The sequence below is a fragment of the Ranitomeya variabilis genome, chromosome 2, assembly GCF_051348905.1.
Source record: "Ranitomeya variabilis isolate aRanVar5 chromosome 2, aRanVar5.hap1, whole genome shotgun sequence".
In the NCBI taxonomy this organism is placed as follows: Eukaryota; Metazoa; Chordata; class Amphibia; order Anura; family Dendrobatidae; genus Ranitomeya; species Ranitomeya variabilis.
The window spans coordinates 349,817,081-349,839,072 of record NC_135233.1 but is presented as its reverse complement, the minus strand read 5'-3'; the positions used below and the strand labels follow the sequence as shown (position 1 = coordinate 349,839,072).

At 43.9% G+C, this 21,992-nt stretch overlaps 1 protein-coding gene across 4 annotated transcripts in view; it reads right to left on the bottom strand.

The window, feature by feature from the left end:
- The window catches only part of DPF1 (double PHD fingers 1), a 110,997-nt gene that overhangs the window by 81,078 nt on the left and 7,927 nt on the right, over positions 1-21,992 (bottom strand). For 3 of the 4 annotated variants that reach the window (XM_077285539.1, XM_077285538.1, XM_077285540.1), the window contains exon 1: positions 7,757-7,902. The exons of the other annotated variant lie outside the window; for it this stretch is intronic. In XM_077285539.1, the coding sequence (XP_077141654.1) occupies positions 7,757-7,854 (98 nt within the window). In that variant the 5' untranslated portion in view covers positions 7,855-7,902. Of the gene's footprint in view, positions 1-7,756; positions 7,903-21,992 lie in introns of those variants that run through there. 4 annotated transcript variants of the gene reach the window in all.

Sequence of the window (21,992 nt, the reverse complement as noted above, 5' to 3'; positions counted from 1 at the left end):
TCGTTGTGTTTGAAAGCAAAAGCAACGATACCAGCGATATTTTACACTGGTAACCAGGGTAAACATCGGGTTACTAAGCGCAGGGCCGCGCTTAGTTACCCGATGTTTACCCTGGTTACTAGCGTAAAATGTAAAAAAAACAAACAGCACATACTCACATTGCGTCCCCTGCAGTCTGCTTCCTCCTCTGACTCAGCGCCGCAAAGTGAAAGTGAAAGCAGCACAGCGGTGACGTCACCGCTCTGCTCTCACTGTACGGCGCTCAGTCAGTCAGGAAGTGGACGCAGGGGGACGTGAATGTAAGTATGTGCTGTTTGTTTTTTTTAGATTTTACGCTGGTAACCAGGGTAAACATCGGGTTACTAAGCGCGGCCCTGCGCTTAGTTACCCGATGTTTACCCTGGTTACCAGGGGACCTCGGCATAGTTGATCGCTGGAGAGCGGTCTGTGTGACAGCTCTCCAGCGACCAAACAGCGACGCTGCAGCGATCGACATCGTTGTCGCTATCGCTGCAGCGTCGCTTCGTGTGAAGGTACCTTTACCCTTAAACAGGTAAAGTTTTCCTTTTATTCTACTTCCACATATGTAGCAAATATTTATATGTACCTGCCTGAAATCGGCTGGGCAAGGAGTTCAGCAAGCTGGAAAGCCCCCAAGGCAAATGTTAGGATTTGCCTCAGCTTTGTGGTATTTTGGTTTGGGGTAGTGTGGTGCAGGTCATTTTTCCTTACTGCAGTTTTATGAAAATTAATGTTTAAACTGTATTTTGTGATAACATCGTGGATGTGTGGTTTGTTTGGCTATTTTCTTGCTGAAAAGGTCAAGTTTACCTTTCAAATGGTGTATCATTCGTGTGTGTGGGTGCAGTATGAACGGAGATACAAAAGAATCACCGAAAAAGAGTGTTTTAAAATAATATAGAAGGATGGAGAACGATGTTATCAATACCATGGATGGCAAGAAGAACAAACAAAACAATTTTGGAACAAATCAAGCCAGAGATGTCACTGGAAGCAAGGACCACCAAGCTACGACTTGCCAACTTTGAACTCATTAAAAGAAGAGAGCAATCACTGGAGAAAGGACATCATGGTCGGAAGAATAGGAGGAACAAGCCATAGGAACCCTATAGCTTGATGATATCAAGATAGTAGCGGAGAAGACCCTGGTGGATCTATCTAGGCTTGACAAGATCGATCTTCCTACAGAGTTCATCCATTTTATTGCCATGGCTCGAAGCCAAGCCAAAGGCCGTTAAAACAAATAAAATATGATGGAGAAAGGTCATTAAAAATTCAAAATTCCTAATAAACTAAAAAAAAGCAGAATTCACGATCTATGATTGTTCTGTTTTGCTCAACATTTTTATTGCTGCAGACCTGACTGCAATTCAGACCATACAGCAAGTGCAAGCAGGCGTCAATGCTATACCACATTTTTAATGAATAGCGCAATGATTTTTTGTTAAACATAGTGCAAGGATAAACCTTGAAAGACCCACCACATGGCAAGGAAATAATGAACTAGAAAAGAAATGGCCCAAAAATGCCTATATAAATACATAAAATAATTTAAAATAAACACATACAGTAAATCCATAGATATTACAAAAAAAACTGTTTCACAAATAATCCCCCAATGTTTTTGCATTTTTCATAAACCATTAATAGGGTATACGTAATATCACTCAATGTAAAGCAAATAATTAAAAAAACAATTATAATAATATAACGTAAAAAAAATGGGTTGTATAAAAATATAACACTAGAAGCCCCCGATAACGCGACCCTTCGGTTCAGCAAAGAAGGGGGACTATACGGACACCAGAGAACTCTACTGTAGGTCAGCCTTCAGGAAGGACAGAAGAAGATCATCCGAGGAGCTAACAAAAGTGATTTTTTTTTTTTTTTCGGGAATAGGTTGCAAATTGGGTTGGAATGGGACAGACTGAGGATAACTACAAATTTCTAGACAGGCGTCCGAAGACGTGATGTCACCCCCCAATGTAGTAGTGAGAGGTAACCCTTTAAAGGGTTTTCCAGCATCGTAACAGATTCTTACAAAAAAAAAATCTGTTCATTACTTACCCTCCCCAGGTCCAGGGCTTTTTGATTCGCTTTCAGTCAAGTGCTGCAAAAAAATGGACCCACCGCATCCACTGAAATCTTGATGGGAGCATACACTGTTTTACCAGCAGCAAGCAGATAACAAGTGCATGGAGGGAAGGAACAAATGTTTTGGGGGCATCCTAGAAGCGGAACTCAACAGAAAATTTCAAGTCCACAGTAAATTTTGGATAGTACAAAAAAAAAAAATCAAGACTGAATACAGGAGTCCTAAATATCAAGGGACACTGTTAATTTACAGCACAATTTCTGTGCTCTTGTAATACTTGCAAATACATCAGGGGTTAAATCTGGTATTGCATAGTGTATAAGGGTAAGTAGATCTACCACTATAAAATCTGGGGCTGCTGGCGGCAGATTATGCAGCGTCGGCAGAGATTAAGGCCATGCAGTGCATAGGATGAACCATGTATGTTAGGTACTGAGCAACACTCTCCACAGTTTGCCACCTACGATACTTTTAGGGAATGGTGTGCTGGAGATATAGGGGGTGGCTCATGCTCTATATCTCTTGGAAAGTTATGGGAATCAAAAGGTAATTCTACCAAAAATTATATTAAATTATTTTAAAATAAAAGAGGAGCTCAACAAAAAAAAACCCCACTACAATGTATAATCTGTGATTAGATATGCATTAACTATATCAGCTATATTTCCGTAAGCGTTATGCTTCTAGATCTATTAAGTGGATCCATTAATCTCACTGGTTGTCATTGTAAAATGGGAATTTTATCAGATACACAAAATAGAGAAAAAAACACATCATACGGGGGAGAGAAGATCTAGTATTATTAAGTATGGGGGAAGATCAGATCCTGTATTGTACAGTGTGGGGGAGATCAGATCCTGTATCGTACAGTGTGGGGGAGATCAGATCCTGTATTGTATAGTGTGGGGGAGATCAGATCCTGTATTGTACAGTGTGGGGGAGATCGGATCCTGTATTGTACAGTGTGGGGGAGATCAGATCCTGTATTGTACAGTGTGGGGGAGATCAGATCCTGTATTGTACAGTGTGGGGGAGATCAGATCCTGTATTGTACAGTGTGGGGGGGATCAGATCCTGTATTGTACAGTGTGGGGGAGATCAGATCCCATATTGTACAGTGTGGGGGAGATCAGATCTGGTATTGTACAGTGTGGGGGAGATCAGATCCTGTATCTCAGATCTTAAGAATAATGCACACATCTTCTATAATTAGAGATCATATATGCAAATACCAATATTATGCAGGTATAATAAAAAGTATTTACTTGCAGCCACATGGACAGAGCTGATGGGAATCTGGATCATATAACAGTACATATTCCATACATTCACAATACTGCTAATTAATTTAGTTAACATTTGAAGACTTTGGAATATCTTTCCTGTTTTGTGTATACGCACATATTCGCGGCAACTATAAATTCGTGGAAACTTGGGAACATTGTAATTGGTTCTATTGGAAACCTCATGCTGTTGCCCTTCAATATAAATTAGAGCCTGCAAGTGAGAATGACCGCAAGTGAGCATGACCGCAAGTGAGAGTGACCGCAAGTGAGCGTGACCGCAAATGAGCGTGACCGCAAGTGAGCGTGACCGCAAGTGATCGTAACCGCAAGTGAGTGACCGCAAGTGAGTGTGACCGCAAGTGAGAGTGACCGCAAGTGAGAATGACCGCAAGTGAGAATGACCGCAAGTGAGCGTGACCGCAAGTGAGCATGACCGCAAGTGAGCATGACCGCAAGTGAGAGTGACCGCAAGTGAGCGTGACCGCAAGTGAGCGTGACCGCAAATGAGCGTGACCGCAAGTGATCGTAACCGCAAGTGAGTGACCGCAAGTGGTGTGACCGCAAGTGAGAGTGACGGCAAGTGAGAATGACCGCAAGTGAGAGTGACCGCAAGTGAGAGTGACAGCAAGTGAGAATGACCGCAAGTGAGCATGACCGCAAGTGAGCATGACCGCAAGTGAGAATGACTGCAAGTAATAATAATAATCTTTATTTATATAGCACCAACATATTCCGCAGCGTTGACAGTTTAACAGTTTCAAACACAACAGTCATAAGTAGCAACGTTAATAATACAATAATTAAAGCAAAATAAGAGGACCCTGCTCGTGAGAACTTACAATCTACCATGAGGTGGGGGAGATACAAAGTACAGGTGTGTAATTACAATGATATTTGTACAATGATGGTCCAGCCATCTTCAGGGGGTGGGGGATAGGTGGAGATAGTGAATGGGCTACACACACACATAAAATGACTGATTAGGGAACGTGATAGGCCACTCTGAACAAATATGTTTTGAGGAAGCGCCTAAAACTGTGCAAACTGTGGATGGTTCTAATTTCTTGGGGTAGAGCATTCCAGAGGATTGGCGCAGCACGGGAGAAGTCTTGGAGTCGGGAGTGGGAGGTACAGATTAGTGCAGAGATTAGGCTACGTTCACATTTGCGTTGTTGTGTGTTGCGTCGGCGACGCATCGGCGACGCAACTCACAACGCATGCAAAACGCATTGTTTTGTGACGCATGCGTCCTTTTTTTGCATGATTTTGGACACAAAAAACATGCAACTTGCTGCGTCCTCTGCGCCCTGACGCGTGCGCCCAAAAAGACGCATGTGTCACAAAACGCAGCACAACGCATGTCCATGCGTCCCCATGTTAAATATAGGGGCGCATGACGCATGCGGCGATGCTGCAGCGCCCGACGCTGCGGCGCACAACGCTAATGTGAACGTAGCCTTAGTCGAAAGTCGTTTGCAGAGTGCAGTGGTCGGTTAGGCCGATAGACTGAAATGAGGGAGGAGAGGTAAGGGGGTGCCGCACTGTGGAGAGCTTTGTGGGCGAGAACAAGTACTTTGAATTGTATCCTGTAATGAATGGGCAGCCAGTGTAAAGACTGGCGAAGGGCTGATACGTCTGAATACCGATTAGCTAGATAGACGACCCTGGCTGCTGCATTAAGGATAGACTGGAGAGGGGAAAGTCGACTGAGGGGGAGGCCAATTAATAGAGAGTTACAGTAGTCCAGGCGGGAGTGGATCGGGGCGACAGTGAGGGTTTTCCTTGTTTCCATGGTGAGTAAAGGGCGGATTTTAGAGATGTTCTTTAGGTGTAAGCAGCACGAGCGGGCAAGACATTGTATGTGGGAGGTGACTGCAGGTGAGAATGACTGCAGGTGAGAATGACTGCAGGTGGCCACTTATCTGAATTGGACACTGTAGTTTGAGTTCTGGCTATATGTGGCTGTGTAGGGTGGGTTAATTGTAGTAAGAAAATGGATCGTCAGTAAATACTGACAACAATTATGAGTAGAACTAGCACAATACTTGGTCTACCAAAGATGAACAATTTTAACAGATGCTCATCTTTACCCTTCACTGTGTGAAGTTCAGATACAATATCCTTGGAAACCATCAGCAAGCAGTCCAGTCAACTTTACTTTGGGTTCTAATTGTGCCTATTTTTTTTCCCCTAAGGCACCAAGTTGCTCAGTATATTATTACAGGAGACTCCATGTAGTTCAATTAGCATATGAATATCTAACACTTGGCCATTAATGTGTTAATCGCCAGGACATCTGAAGGTGTTAACGTGGTAAGAGCAATTATCAGTCACATCTGAACAATTGCAAAAGTCTGCGACAGTAATTTCCATCATGTAACTGAGCAGACAGGATTAAAAATAATAAATTAAATGTCCATACCTAAGACCGCATGCACATGTTCAGTATTTACCGTAGTCAGTATTTTACATCAGTATCTGTAAGCCAAAACCAGGAGTGAGTGATAAATGCAGAAGTGGTGACGTGTTTCTATTATACTTTTCCTCTAATTGTTCCTCTCCTGGTTTTGGCTTACAAATAACTGAGGTAAAATACTGACCAAATACTGATAGTGTGACCGTGGCCTTAAAATGGAGAGGTTAAACATTTGGTGATCACTCTTGGAACAACTTTTGTCTTTACTTAAATGCATGTACTTGGGGCTAAAAATCTTTTTTTTTTCTTTAATTGAGCTTCATTAAAAATATTACACCATTTAATTTCTGCACGTGCTCTATCTCCCTACATATTCCACTTTGATGTGGTCTAAGGTCAAAAAATCTGAAGAAGAGCTCAGAAACACACAGATAAGAGCGCTAGAAACGCTCCCATTTGACCGTCAGGACGAGCCCGCTGACGGAATCTCCATTATCTCATCCTGTAGCCAGCTCTAGAACATCGCAACGTAGAGACTATTGAAGGCAAATGCTGCAAAATTTTTAATGAAACCCAATTACATTTTTTTTTTACAAGCATTTAAGTAAGAAAGAAAAAAACATAAAATCGCCCTAAACAAGGACTACGGGCATAAAATTTTAAAAAACGGTCAAAAGCATCTTGACAATTATTTAGAGGCAACAACAAGCGCCTTATGTTTTCTTCTGAAAAAATATAAATAAATAAAAAAAGCAAAATATAAATATATTTAAGTAAATCAATATTTGAGAAGGTATTTATGTAAATTAAAGGTAAATAAATAGAACCCTGTCTATAACAGTAATAAACAGCTGCATACATGAAAAAACAACAGAGAGCTGTCAGAAAATGACATATTAGTATATAGCAGAAGCCAATAACCCTAAATCAATCAATCCTATGACCGAATATATATATATATATATATATATATATATATATATATATATATATATATATACACACACCAGCACATATATCATATATAGAAAGCCAATGATTGCGCTCCCCTGCAGTCGCAGACAGGTCACAGACGGCGCTGCTATCTGTTAGATACATGGATCCCAATATTGCAGCACAGCAAATCAGTGCGCACAACTCGAAAGACATCAGATAATAAACGCAGCAGCAACATCGCCAAAAATCAAGACAATTTTAGCCGTCTGACTTTTTACCAACTGCCCCCCCCCCCAAAAAAAAAAAAAAAGTAAATAAAAATTACAAAAAATTTAAATACGGTATATCCAAATAATAAACTAATGGTACAGAAAGATGCAAAAGTAATCGCTCTATATGAAATGTAGGCAACATATAGTAGGTGTGAAGATTTGGCAGCTCCGCAGGGGGCAGGGGGTATAAGCCCAAGTTATATCATCCCTGCATTAGTGAGGAGGCGAGGTGAGGCGGGATGTGGGGGCATGTCACAGGGATGAAGGAGTCCAGCAGTGAAGGGGTGCCCAGCGGACGGTCACATGGGGCTCAGTCCCCCAGATGTGCACTATGGTCACCAGGTAGAGGCTGCTGCACAGTCTGGTGCCCACTCTGCACATAGGGGGCTCAGATCTGCTGTGCAATCCATGTGACCTTTCTGCAGAGAGACCCCCCAATGTATACCCGGCGCAGACAGGCAGAGAACTGCTGACTAATGGCAGCCAGGTGCCTGTGCCATGCATGTGTATAGGGGGCATATGGGTGACATGCCCATGGATGACCCCCAGCACAGATCTGCTCCATGCAGGATGCACATATAGATCTAGACCCAGCCAGCACATTCCCTACACATTCTACATGATGAGAGCTGCCTCTGCACACACACAGATTAGTCATGCCTGCCTGCATGCCTGCACTCACACACATGCAGGACATGGGCTTCAGCCATGCCACACACAATGTACTCACGATTTGAGGGGATTGTGCAGGGCTGTGTTCATGGTGCTGCTGGGTATTAAGCAGGAACACTGCAGCCCCTCTAATATCACAATACTGTACAATTTCATTCATTCTGCACACAGCAGCCAATCACAGGCCAAGCTCAGGGAAGCCGGCCGCGGGGTGCGTCGGGAGTTGTAGTTCTAAGGCAGCGAGCCGTGGATTGTCAGGGGAAAGGGAAGGAACTACGTGTCCCAGAGTGCCGCGCGAGAGACAGGTCTGGGAGGCCGAGAACGGCGCTGATTGGTGGCCAGGGTTAGGGTACTGTAAGAGGGGGGAGGTGGGTGACAAAGAGAGGGGAAAGACAGGAAGGAGGGGTGGGGGGACGAGAAGGGGGTACAGGCGGCGGGGAGGAGGGGGCAGGAGGAAGGGGAGTGATTGCAGGAGGTGTGCAGTAGTGATGGGTAAAATGCGATTTTTGGGTGAGCCGACTCTTTTGGATCGGCTCACCAAAAAGAACCGGTTCTTTTGGCTCCCAAAATGGCTCTTCATTTTTTACCTTTGCATTTTAATTTACAGCCAAATTCTGGAATGTTTTAATCCATCATTTTAGCAAAAATCTTCACACATGGCCATTTATGACATAAAAGAGTATAATTTCCAGAATAACCAGATTTTATATTATTTGCTGTAAAAAGTAACAAACACAAAATCAACCTGCAAATCAGCAACAGAATACGACTTTGCACGTAGCCTTACAGTGACACATTTTAGGCCATGTTCACACTGGGCGGAATTGATGGTCTCAAGATGTGATAGCAACTTTAAGAATTGACACATACACTAATTCCAACAGTCTGTCACATAGAGTACAGTTTGTTTTTGTGAACTTTAATGTGAATGGGCAGGCAGGCTTGAGGGCAATGGGGGAGGCTAGGCTGTGAGTACTGCATGCATGCAGCAGGTGGCCGCAACGGGCAGGAGGATGCATTGTCAGTCTCCGCTTTGGGGTTGTGGCTAAATAGGATCAGTGACTGTCTGTGGAACTGGCAAGGAGCCGTTTAAAATTTATATGGCTCCTTGCCAGGAGCCGACTCATATGGTTCACTATAAAGAGCCGGCTCATTCAGGAGCTACCCATCACTAGTGTGCAGGGGAGACAGACCGAGGGAGGGGGTGTCTGGGCACAGGTAGCAAGGAGACAGACATGGGATGTGAGGGAATGAGACAGACAGGTGGGAAGGAATGAGACAGACATGGGATGTGAGGGAATGAGACAGACAGGTGGGAAGGAATGAGACAGACATGGGGTGTGAGGGAATGAGACAGACAGGTGGGAAGGAATGAGACAGACATGGGATGTGAGGGAATGAGACAGACAGGTGGGAAGGAATGAGACAGACATGGGGTGTGAGGGAATGAGACAGACAGGTGGGAAGGAATGAGACAGACATGGGATGTGAGGGAATGAGACAGACAGGTGGGAAGGAATGAGACAGACATGGGGTGTGAGGGAATGAGACAGACAGGTGGGAAGGAATGAGACAGACATGGGGTGTGAGGGAATGAGACAGACAGGTGGGAAGGAATGAGACAGACATGGGATGTGAGGGAATGAGACAGATGGGATGTGAGGGAATGAGACAGACAGGTAGACAGGTGGGAATGAGACAGACATGTGATGGGAGGGAATGAGACAGACATGGGATGGGAGGGAATGAGACAGACAGGTGGGAAGGAATGAGACAGACATGGGGTGTGAGGGAATGAGACAGACAGGTGGGAAGGAATGAGACAGACATGGGGTGTGAGGGAATGAGACAGACATGGGATGTGAGGGAATGAGACAGACAGGTAGACAGGTGGGAATGAGACAGACATGGGATGGGAGGGAATGAGACAGACATGGGATGGGAGGGAATGAGACAGACAGGTGGGAATGAGACAGACATGGGATGGGAGGGAATGAGACAGACATGGGATGGGAGGGAATGAGACAGGTGGGAATGAGACAGACATGGGATGGGAATGAATGAGACAGAAATGGGATGGGAGGGAATGAGACAGACAGGTGGGAATGAGACAGACATTGGATGGGAGGGAATGAGACAGACATGGGATGGGAAGGAATGAAACAGACATGGGATGGGAGGGAATGAGACAGACATGGGATGGGAGGGAATGAGACAGACATGGGATGGGAAAGAATGAGACCGACATGGGATGGGAGGGAATGAGACAGACATGGGATGGGAGGGAATGAGACAGACATGGGATGGGAAGGAATGAGACCGACATGGGGTGTGATGGAATGAGACAGACATGGGGTGTGGGGGAATGAGACGGGTGGGAAGGAATGAGACAGACATGGGATGGGAGGGAATGAGACAGACAGGTGGGAAGGAATGAGACAGACATGGGGTGTGAGGGAATGAGACAGACATGGGAGGGAATGAGACAGACATGGGAGGGAATGAATGAGACAGACATGGGATGGGAGGGAATGAGACAGACATGGGATGGGAAGGAATGAGAGACATGGGATGGGAAGGAATGAGACCGACATGGGGTGTGATGGAATGAGGCAGACATGGGGTGTGAGGGAATGAGACAGGTGGGAAGGAATGAGACCGACATGGGATGGGAGGGAATGAGACAGACATGGGATGGGAGGGAATGAGACAGACATGGGATGGGAAGGAATGAGACCGACATGGGGTGTGATGGAATGAGACAGACATGGGGTGTGAGGGAATGAGACAGGTGGGAAGGAATGAGACAGACATGGGAGGGAATGAGACAGACATGGGAGGGAATGAGACAGACAGACATGGGATGGGAGGGAATGAGACAGACATGGGATGGGAAGGAATGAGACAGACATGGGGTGTGATGGAATGAGACAGACATGGGATGGGAGGGAATGAGACAGGTGGGAAGGAATGAGACAGACATGGGATGGGAGGGAATGAGACAGACATGGGATGGGAGGGAATGAGACAGACAAGGGAGGGAATGAGACAGACATGGGATGGGAGGGAATGAGACAGACATGGGATGGGAAGGAATGAGACCGACATGGGGTGTGATGGAATGAGACAGACATGGGGTGTGAGGGAATGAGACAGGTGGGAAGGAATGAGACAGACATGGGATAGGAGGGAATGAGACAGACAGGTGGGAAGGAATGAGACAGACATGGGAGGGAATGAGACAGACATGGGAGGGAATGAGACAGACAAGGGAGGGAATGAATGAGACAGACATGGGATGGGAGGGAATGAGACAGACATGGGATGGGAAGGAATGAGAGACATGGGGTGTGATGGAATGAGACAGACATGGGATGGGAGGGAATGAGACAGACATGGGATGGGAGGGAATGAGACAGACATGGGATGGGAGGGAATGAGACAGACAAGGGAGGGAATGAGACAGACATGGGATGGGAGGGAATGAGACAGACAAGGGAGGGAATGAGACAGACAGGTGGGAAGGAATGAGACAGACATGGGAGGGAATGAGACAGGTGGGAAGGAATGAGACAGACATGGGAGGGAATGAGACAGGTGGGAAGGAATGAGACAGACATGGGAGGGAATGAGACAGACATGGAATGGGAGGGAATGAGACAGACAGGTGGGAAGGAACGAGACAGGTGGGAAGGAATGAGACAGACATGGGAGGGAATGACACAGACCGATTATCAGGAGAGAGGACACTGCCCTATATATATATGTGTGTGTGCATAAAATATACTGTATACATATATACACACAGTATATACACATGTATACATACAGACACATAATTATACACATGTATGCATACACACAGATATACATACATATTAAATACATATACATACACACATATTACATATACATACACACACATAGTATATACACAGGTATATACACACACATATACTGAGTAGGAAAACCACATGACTGCCAATATGACCGGTACATGTTGTTCATACAGAACCTAAAGGAAAGAATGATGACAGCTCAGCATATAAAAGAGTAGGACGTTGCGACTGTGAATATATGGAATCCTTGGCGTGTGACTGGCCACAGGGATCTTGTCCTTTCTATACATAATGAGAATTTAGATCATAATAAAACTATGTCCTACATGTTGCAAATTTCCGGTGAGCATCAATAGAAGAGTCAATCTGCATGGATTGATTCTTGGTCCACATGGCCGTGCGTGACAACCCTAAAGGGGTATTCCGCTTAGAAGAATAGGTGACAACTTCTAGATCGCTGGGACCTGCACTGATCAGCCATACTGGGCATCACTGTGTTGGTGTGCTCCGGCAGTCCCATAGAGAATGAGTGGAGCGGCAGTCAGGTGTGCACACAGGCAAAGCTTTCTAATAGTGATGAGTGAGTGTACTCGTTGCTCGGGTTTTCCAGAGCACGCTCGGGTGGTCTCCGAGTATTTGTTAGTGCTCAGAGATTTAGTTTTCATCGCGGCAGCTGAATGATTTACATCTACTACCCAGCCTGAGTACATGTGGGGATTCCCTAGCAACCAGGCAACCCCCTCATGTACTCAGGCTGGCTAATAGCTGTAAATCATTCAGCTGCGGTGATGAAAACTAAATCTCTGAGCAGTCACAAATACTCGAAGGACCCCCGAGCTACGAGTACACTCGCTCATCGCTATTTATCACCTAACCTGTGGATTGATAATAACGTCTTCCTACTGTATTTGGGGAATGTTGAAGCAAAGGGGACATTATTATCAGGATGCTCCACGAGATGAATCCTATTGATAAGGCATCAAGATTAGAGATGGGCGAACCAGAGCAGAAAGGTTCGGCGTTCGCACCAGACAGTCACTGTTCGGATCTGATATCTGAGCACAGACTGTCTTTTGAAGGAAGTCGTCCGCTGCGGTGCTCGGGGTGTTTGGTCACACGGGGGAGAGAGAGAGATTTTTTTTTTTTTCCTTACAAGTTCGGGTTCTGGTATCCAAACCAAAGTTTCTCAAAAGTTCAGGCACCAGAACCCGAATTACCCATTCCCTGGTGCCGTAAATCTGAGCTTTACATTTTGTATTCAGTACTACATTGAGAAGCATCAGTGTTTTGCTTGTGAGCACATAATATGGAACTTCTTTGACTGCGTCCACACTTTGCGTATTTGGTCCGAACTTTACACACAGATTTTACACACTTAAAATCCCCCACATTTCACAGTACCATTAGAGCTGCTGGGGAGTTTTACCTTAATACCATCCATATACTGTGTTTTATTTGGGTGCAGAATCTGTACATAATTTGTTTTATTTATTTTTCAATCCATCGCATGTAAATTTCTTGTTGGTGTGGATTTTACTCATTCATTTCAACATGGACCCTTAAATCTGAAGATTAAACCCTCAGCCTTACATTTTTTTTTTAAATTTTCACCTTTCAGCAAGAAAAATGTACATAAAAAGCATAAATAAGTACAGAAAATACGCATGGATTTTGATGCAGAAATGCTGCAGATTTCAAGCTAGAGATCCGTGTAAAACGTCCTCACCAAATGCCAACAGGTAAACCCAGCCTTATTTCTAGACTTAAAGGGGGCCCCGATCAAACGGTGATTTTCACATTTTGGCTATGTGCACATAGAGTTTTTTTGAGTCAGTGAAAATGGATTTATGGGGTAGAGTTTTTGGAGGAGTTTTTCATTTCCTAAAGTTGTTTTTGGGAGACTTTTTCCCCCTAAATTGTTTTTTTTTGCAGCCTCCCGATTGATCAGTGCCTAGTTTGAAGTGTTTTCCATTGGGATCTGCATCGTCTTTTTTTTTGTTTTCAAAAAGTTTTTGAGGTTTTTAAAGTTTCTGCTTGAAAAATTGTGAGTGCCTTTACAATAGAAACTAATGGAAAGTTTTCAAAATAACTTTGCAGATTTTTTTATTCAGCAGAGCAACGCTTAAAACAAAACGAAAAAAAAAAAAAAAAAAGCCTCCTGTGTGCAAATACCCTCCGGCATGAGAATATAGTGCAGCTCCATAGGGGAACTGAAGAAGGCAGGAATGATTTTGGCATTAGGCCAGAAGGCAGGAATGATTTTGGCATTAGGCCAGAAGAGTCCTGGTTGCTTGAAGGCATAAGTGTGTTACACATGGAAGTGTTTTAGCCTGCGAGTATGCTATCCAGGTGTGCATGTGTCAGGCAGAATAACTAGTAATCCCTATATGGATTGGAGTTGATGACTGATCTAATTATATAGGTGTACTTATATTTTTCCAAAAACATTTTTTTAACTTTCTATTGCATCGGTATTAAAGGCAATGGTTTGCCCTGCTTAAAATATGTTAGTATGTCCGCCCTTATGTAATATTTTATAACTAGGAGCTAAAGAGTTAACGGCTAGCCCAGTGATGTGATCCTCTTAGTGCTGACCCACATGGCAATGCAGGACAATACTGGAGCCACAGTGACATCTAGTGGCTGCAAAAATGAAATGCGTGTGACTATCTAAAGTACATTGCTACTAAATTCTGTATGTAATAAAAATTCACATGTTCAGTATTTGGTCAGTATTTTACCTCAGTATCTCTAAGCTAAAACCAGGAGAGGAACAATCAGAGGAAAAGTATAATAGAAACACATAACCACTTCTGTATTTATCACCCACTCCTGGTTTTGGCTTAGGCCGGCGTCACACTAGCGAGTTTTACGGACGTATGAGCGCAGAAAATACATCCGTAAAATACGCATAACACACGGCCCAATGATTCCCTATGTCCCAGCTCCTATCAGCCGTATTTTATGGATCCGTATTATTCGGTCTTGTACGGCCATAGAGAATCACAGCATGCTGCGTTTGTCACCGTATTGCGCAAAAAAATCGCCAATGAAAGTCTATGGGGGTGAGAAAAATACGGATTACACACGAACCAGCAGTGTGACTTGTGAGAAATACGCAGCGGTGTTAGTGAAAAGTCGGTAATTCAATTGCCGGCTTTTCATTTCTCCTTCCCAAACCCGACAGGATATGAGACATGGTTTACATACAGTAAACCATCTCATATCCCTTTTTTTTTTGCATATTCCACACTACTAATGTTAGTAGTGTGTATGTGCAAAATTTGGCCGCTGTAGCTTGTAAAATAAAGGGTTAAATCGTGGAAAAAATTGGCATGGGCTCCCACGCAATTTTCTCCGCCAGAGTGGTAAAGCCAGTGACTGAGGGCAGATATTAATAGCCAGGAGAGGGTCCATGGTTATTGGCCCCCCCCCCTGGCTAAAAACATCTGCCCCCAGCCACCCCAGAAAAGGCACATCTGGAAGATGCGCCTATTCTGGCACTTGGCCACTCTCTTCCCACTCCCGTGTAGCGGTGGGATATGGGGTAATAAAGGGTTAATGTCACCTAGCTATTGTAAGGTGACATTAAGCCAGATTAATAATGGAGAGGCGTCAATTATGACACCTATCCATTATGAATCCAATAGTACAAAACGGTTAATAAAACACACACACATTATTTAAAAGTATTTTAATGAAATAAAGACACAGGTTGCTGTAATATTTTATTATACTAGTAATCCACCTGAAGACCCTCGTTCTGTAACAAAGGAAAAATAAAAAAACAACAATATCTCATACCTTCCGTCGCTCAGATCAAGTCCCACAAAGTAAATCCATCTGAAGGGGTTAAATCATTTTACAGCCAGGAGCTCTGCTAAGGGCTGTCCCACACGTCCAGATAATTCCGGTACCGGAGTTATCCGTGTCCGTGTGCCCGTGAGCTCACGTAGGCCTATACGTGCGGCACACGTGTGCCGCCCGTGTGCCGAGTGGGTACCACACGGAGCGTGTGGTACCCACGCGTGTGGTACACTGCATCGTGCTGAAGCCGCTATTCATATCTTCTGTGCAGCAGCGTTTGCTGCATAGAAGATATGAATAATAGTGTTTAAAATAAAGATCTATCTGTCCGCCGCCCTCCCACCCCCTGTGCGCCCCCCCCCCCCCCCCGCTGTTCTGAAAATACTCACCCGCTCCCTCGTTGGCTGTCGATGCTTCCTGGTCTGGCCCCATCTTCTCCTGTATGCGGTCACGTGGGGCCGCTCATTTACAGTCATGAATAGGCGGCTCCACCCCTATGGGAGGTGGAGCCACATATTCATGACTCTAATCTGCGGCCCCACGTGACCGCATACAGTAGAAGGGGCGGCCAGACCAGGAAGCATCGACAGCCAACGAGGGAAGCGGGTGAGTATTTTCAGAACAGCGGGGGGGCGCACAGGGGGTGGGAGGGCTCTGGACAGATAGATCTTTATTTTAAACACTATTATTCATATCTTCTATGCAGCAAACGCTGCTGCAGGGAAGATATGAATCGCGGCTTCAGCACCATGTGGGGGGGACAGCGCTTACTGTAGCGCTGTCTCCTGCACGCCACACGGACTGCACACGGAGAAGGTCCGTGTGTGGTCCGTGTTTTACACGGACCCACTGACTTTAATGGGTCCGTGTAATACGTGCGCTCCCACGAACACTGACATGTCTCCGTGTTTGGCACACGGAGACACGGTCCGCAAAAAATCAATGACATCTGCACAGATGCATTGATTTTAAAGGGTCTACGTGTGTCAGTGTCTCCGGTACGTGAGGAAACTGTCACCTCACGTACCGGAGCCACTGACGTGTGAAACCGGCCTAAAGCAGTGCTCGAGCCTGTAAAACCCCCGGGAATGAATGGATTGCAGGGGAATTACCTGTAGTTACCTTGAGTTGCGGTGATGCGCCCTCTGCTGGATGTCCTCATGAACTGGAGCCTTGGAAAAGTTCCCACGCTCGAGTTCATATGAGGACATCCAGCAGAGGGCGCATCACCGCAACTCAAGGTAACTACAGGTCACCCCGCTTTCCATTCATTCCCCGGGGGTTTTACAGGCACAAGCACAGCTCCTGGCTGTAAAATGATTTAACCCCTTCAGATGGATTTACTTCGTGGGACTTGACCTGAGCGACGGAAGGTATGAGATATTGTTTTTTTTATTTTTCCTTTGTTACAGAACGAGGGTCTTCAGGTGGATTACCAGTATAATAAAATATTACAACACCCTGTGTCTTTATTTCATTAAAATACTTTTAAATAATGTGTGTGTTTTATTAACCATTTCGTACTATTGGATTAATAATGGATAGGTGTCATAATTGACGCCTCTCCATTATTAATCTGGCTTAATGTCACCTTACAATAGCAAGGTGACATTAACCCTTCATTACCCCATATCCCACCACTACACGGGAGTGGGAAGAGAGTGGTCAAGTGCCAGGGGGGGCCAATAACCATGGTCCCTCTCTAGGCTATTAATATCTGCCCTCAGTCACTGGCTTTACCACTCTGGCGGAGAAAATTGCTCAGGAACCCACGCCAATTTTTTCCGCCATTTAACCGTTTATTTTACAAGCTACAGCACCCAAATTTTGCACACACACTACTAACAGTAGTGTGGAATATGCAAAAAAAAGGGATATGAGATGGTTTACTGCATGTAAACCATGTCTCATATCATGCTGGGTTTGGGAAGGAGAAATGAAAAGCCGGCAATTGAATTACCGGCTTTTCACATATCTCTCGCTGAATTAAATATAAATACAGTATATTATTATTATTATTATTCATTTTTATAGCGCCATTTATTCCATGGCGCTTTACATGTGAAATATGGGGCAAATATAGACAAATACATTAGACATGAGCAAAAAAAAAAACAAGGCACATGGGTACATAAGGAGGGAGGACCCTGCCCGCGAGGGCTCACAATCTGCAGGGGATGGGTGATGATACACTAGGATATATATATATATATATATATATGTGTGTGTGTGTGTGTCTCAATTACATATATATATATATACTGTATATATGTTTTAACGAACATTTGAGACCATAAATCCAGTAGATGTCGGTTTTGCAAGCCTGCGAGAAAATATTGCAGTACGGATGCCATATGGATTGCATACGGAGGATGCCATGCGCAAAATACGCTGCCTCACCCTGCCTACGGATGACATACGGATCACTATTTTGGGAACATTTCTGCATATTACGGCCGTAATAAACGGACCGTATTTACATACGCTGAGTGTGACGCCGGCCTTACAAATACTGATGTAAAATACTGACCAAATACTGCTAGTGTGACTGCAGCCTTAGGATAGGTTCTCACATGGCATATACAGTTAGGTCCATATATATTTGGACAGAGACAACATTTTTCTAATTTTGGTTCTAGACATTACCACAATGAATTTTAAACAAAACAATTTAGAGGCAGTTGAAGTTCAGACTCTCAGCTTTCATTTGAGGGTATCCACATTAAAATTGGATGAAGGGTTTAGGAGTTTCAGCTCCTTAACATGTGCCACTCTGTTTTTGAAGGGACCAAAAGTAATTGGACAATTGACTCCAAGGCTATTTCATGGACAGGTGTGGGTAATCCCTTTGTTATGTCATTCTCAATTAAGCAGATAAAAGGCCTGGAGTTGATTTGAGGTGTGGTGCTTGCATTTGGAAGGTTTTGTTGTGAAGTAAACATGCGGTCAAAGGAGCTCTCCATGCAGGTGAAACAAGCCATCCTTGAGCTGCGAAAACAGAAAAAGCCCATCCGAGAAATTGCTACAATATTAGTAGAGGCAAAATCTACAGTTTGGTACATCCCGAGAGAGAAAGAAAGCACTGGTGAACTCATTAATGCAAAAAGACCTGGGCGCCCAAGGAAGACAACAGTGGTGGATGGTCGCAGAATAATCTCCATGGTGAAGAGAAACCCCTTCACAACAGCCAACCAAGTGAACAACACTCTCCAGGAGGTCGGCGTATCAATATCCAAATCTACCATAAAGAGAAGACTGCGTGAAAGTAAATACAGAGGGTTCACTGCATGGTGCAAGCCACTCATAAGCATCAAGAATAAAAAGGCTAGACTGGACTTTGCTATAAAACATCTAAAAAAGCCAGCACAGTTCTGGAAGAACATTCTTTGGACAGATGAAACCAAGATCAACCTCTACCAGAATGATGGAAACAGAAAAGTATGGCGAAGGCGTGGTACAGCTCATGATCCAAAGCATACCACATCATCTGTAATACACGGCGGAGGCAGTGTGGTGGCTTGGGCATGCATGGCTGCCAGTGGCACTGGGTCACTAGTGTTTATTGATGATGTGACACAGGACAGAAGCAGCCAAATGAATTCTGAGGTATTCAGAGCCATACTGTGTGCTCAGATCCAGCCAAATGCAGCCAAACTGATTGGTCGTCGTTTCATACTACAGATGGACAATGACCCAAAACATGAAGCCAAAGCAACCCAGGAGTTTATTAAAGCAAAGAAAGGGAATATTCTTGAATGGCCAAGTCAGTCACCTGATCTCAACCCAATTGAGCATGCATTTCACTTGTTATAGACTAAACTTCAGACAGAAAGGCCCACAAACAAACAGCAACTGAAAACCACCGCAGTGAAGGCCTGGCAGAGCATCAAAAAGGAGGAAACACAGCATCTGGTGATGTCCATGAGTTCAAGACTTCAGGCCGCCATTGCCAACAAAGGATTTTCAACCAAGTACTAGAAATGAACATTTTATTTAAAATTATTTAATCTGTCCAATTACTTTTGGTCTCTTTTAAAAACAGGGTGGCACATGTTAAGGATCTGAAACTCCTAAACCTTTCATCCAATTTTAATGTGGATACCCTCAAATGAAAGCTGAAAGTCTGAACTTCAACTGCATCTGAATTGTTTTGTTTAAAATTCATTGTGGTAATGTCTATAACCAAAATTAGAAAAACGTTGTCTCTGTCCAAATATATATGGACCTAACTGTATGCAGTACAGTGTCAGACGTAGGTGACAAGGGCTACTGTTCATTAATATGCAAATATTACATTACCCTTTTTCACAAATTTATCTATGCTTCTACAGGTACTTCTCACAAAATTAGAATATCATCAAAAAGTTCATTTATTTCAGTTCTTCAATACAAAAAGTGAAACTCATATATAGAGTCATTACAGACAGAGTGATCTATTTCAAGTGTCTATTTCTGTTGATGATTATGGCTTACAGCCAATGAAAACCCAAAAGTCATTATCTCAGTAAATTAGAATAATTAGCAAAAAACACCTGCAAAGGCTTCCTAAGTGTTTATAAAGGTCCCTTAGGCTATGTGGACACGTTGCGGATTAGCCTTAGGAATTTATGGTGCGGATTCTGCCCCTCCTGGCAGAAAATGCAGCTGCGAATTTTGTGCGTTTTTGCTACCTTTTTTGCGGATTTGCTGCGTTTTTTTACCCCTGTGGTTTTCTAGAATGGAATGGGTACAAAAACACTGCAGATTCTCAAAAAAAGAAGTGACATGCTACTTCTTTTAAACCGCAGCATTTCCGCAGCGGATTTTCCGCAATGTGTGCACAGCTTTTTTTTTTCCACTGTGTTTTATCAAGACCAAAGTCAGCGCAGCGGTCTACCAGGAAATTTTAGAGCACTTCATGCTTCCTTCTGCCAACAAGCTTTTAGGAGATGGAAATGTCATTCTCCAGCAGGACTTAGCACCTGTCCACACAGCCAAAAGTACCAATACCTGGTTTACAATCAACAGTATCACTGTGCTTGATTGGCAGCAAACTCGCCTGACCATAACCCTATAGAGAATCTATGTGTATTGTCAAGAGGAAGATGAGAGACACCAGACCCAACAATGCAGATGAGCTGAAGGCTGCTATCAAAGCAACCTGGGCTTCCATAACCCCTCAGCAGTGCCACAGGCTGATCACCTCCATGCCACACAGCATTGATGCAGTAATTGATGCAAAAGGAGCCCCGACCAAGGATTGAGTGCATTTACTGAGCATACATTTCAGTAGGCCAACATTTCGGATTTTAAAATCATTTTTCAAGCTGGTGTTGTAAAGTATTCTAATTTACTGAGATAATGACTTCTGGGTTTTCATTGGCTTTTAGCCATAATCATCAACATTAACAGAAAGAAACACATGAAATATATCACTATGTAATGACTCTATATAATATATGAGCTTCACTTTTTGTATTGAAGAACTGAAATAAATGAACTTTTTGATGATATTCTAATTTAGTGAGAAGCAGCTGTATATGGAGCTGCCACATTTGGGTCGGGAGAGCTGCCCGCCAGTCCGTGCATTGCGATCCGGTCACAGACCGACATATACAGCCGTCTGACTGCGCCATTAGAGTTATCACTTACCCGTATAATAGATGATAAGCTGCAGGTTACTGGGGACCTGACTGCAGGGAACCCCGTCTATCTCGAGAATGGCGCTGTGAAGCGTCCCTTTGCATTAGAGCAGTGGCCATTCTCATTGGGACTGTGAGAGAAAGCCAAGTACAGCGCTCGTTGTTTGGGCACTCCTTTGCATAATGAAAGGAGTGATGGCTCGTTGTTTGTGAGACAATTTGGGACACATATAATGCCTGCAGAACTGTTTTGGGGAGGAGAGGGGGTAAAAACCCCAGCAATTTCACATTTTTTTCTTTTCTTTTTTATAGTGTTCACATTGTGAGATAAACATCACATAATTTATTCTAGGAGTCGGTACAATTATGATGATAACAACTGTATTAATTTTCCTACTTTTTTTGGCGAGAAATCCATTAAAAAAAGAAATAATTTGTTCTTGTGTCGCCATATTCTGAATGCCTTAACTTTTTATGTTTCCATCTGAGGGCTGTTTGCAGGACGAGTTGACGTGTTTATTGGTGCTAATTTGGGGGATGTAATTTTTTTTTTTTAATTGCCTTTTTTTAAAAGCTTTTTATTCTAGTCCTTTGGCTGGGTCTAACATGGGGAACAATATGGCAGCCATAGGGACCATTGTTACGCCTCGGTCTGCCATGACCAGGCATCGTCACCCCAGCCCACTGTAATTAGAGAGCATCAGACTGGGCTGCTTTCTTATACAGGGCACAACTTTGAAAAAATTATTATTTTTTTTTATGGTTTATTTGCAACATACGTTGCAGCACATCTGTACCGTGGCGTACGTCAGGACTTGCTGTCGGAGGTATATGGCAATAAATCTTTCCGATCAACCAATCAGAGCCCTGACATATTGCTTGGGCTCAAAAATCATGAGTCTGATTGGTGGCCGGGGAGGACAGACGCTTTTGCTCTAAGGTACCTGTGTCAGTAATAATAAATACCCCTTCTCTTCCCGCCGCCTCTGATCCCTGGGAAGCTGAGACCTGTCTGTTTCATAAATCT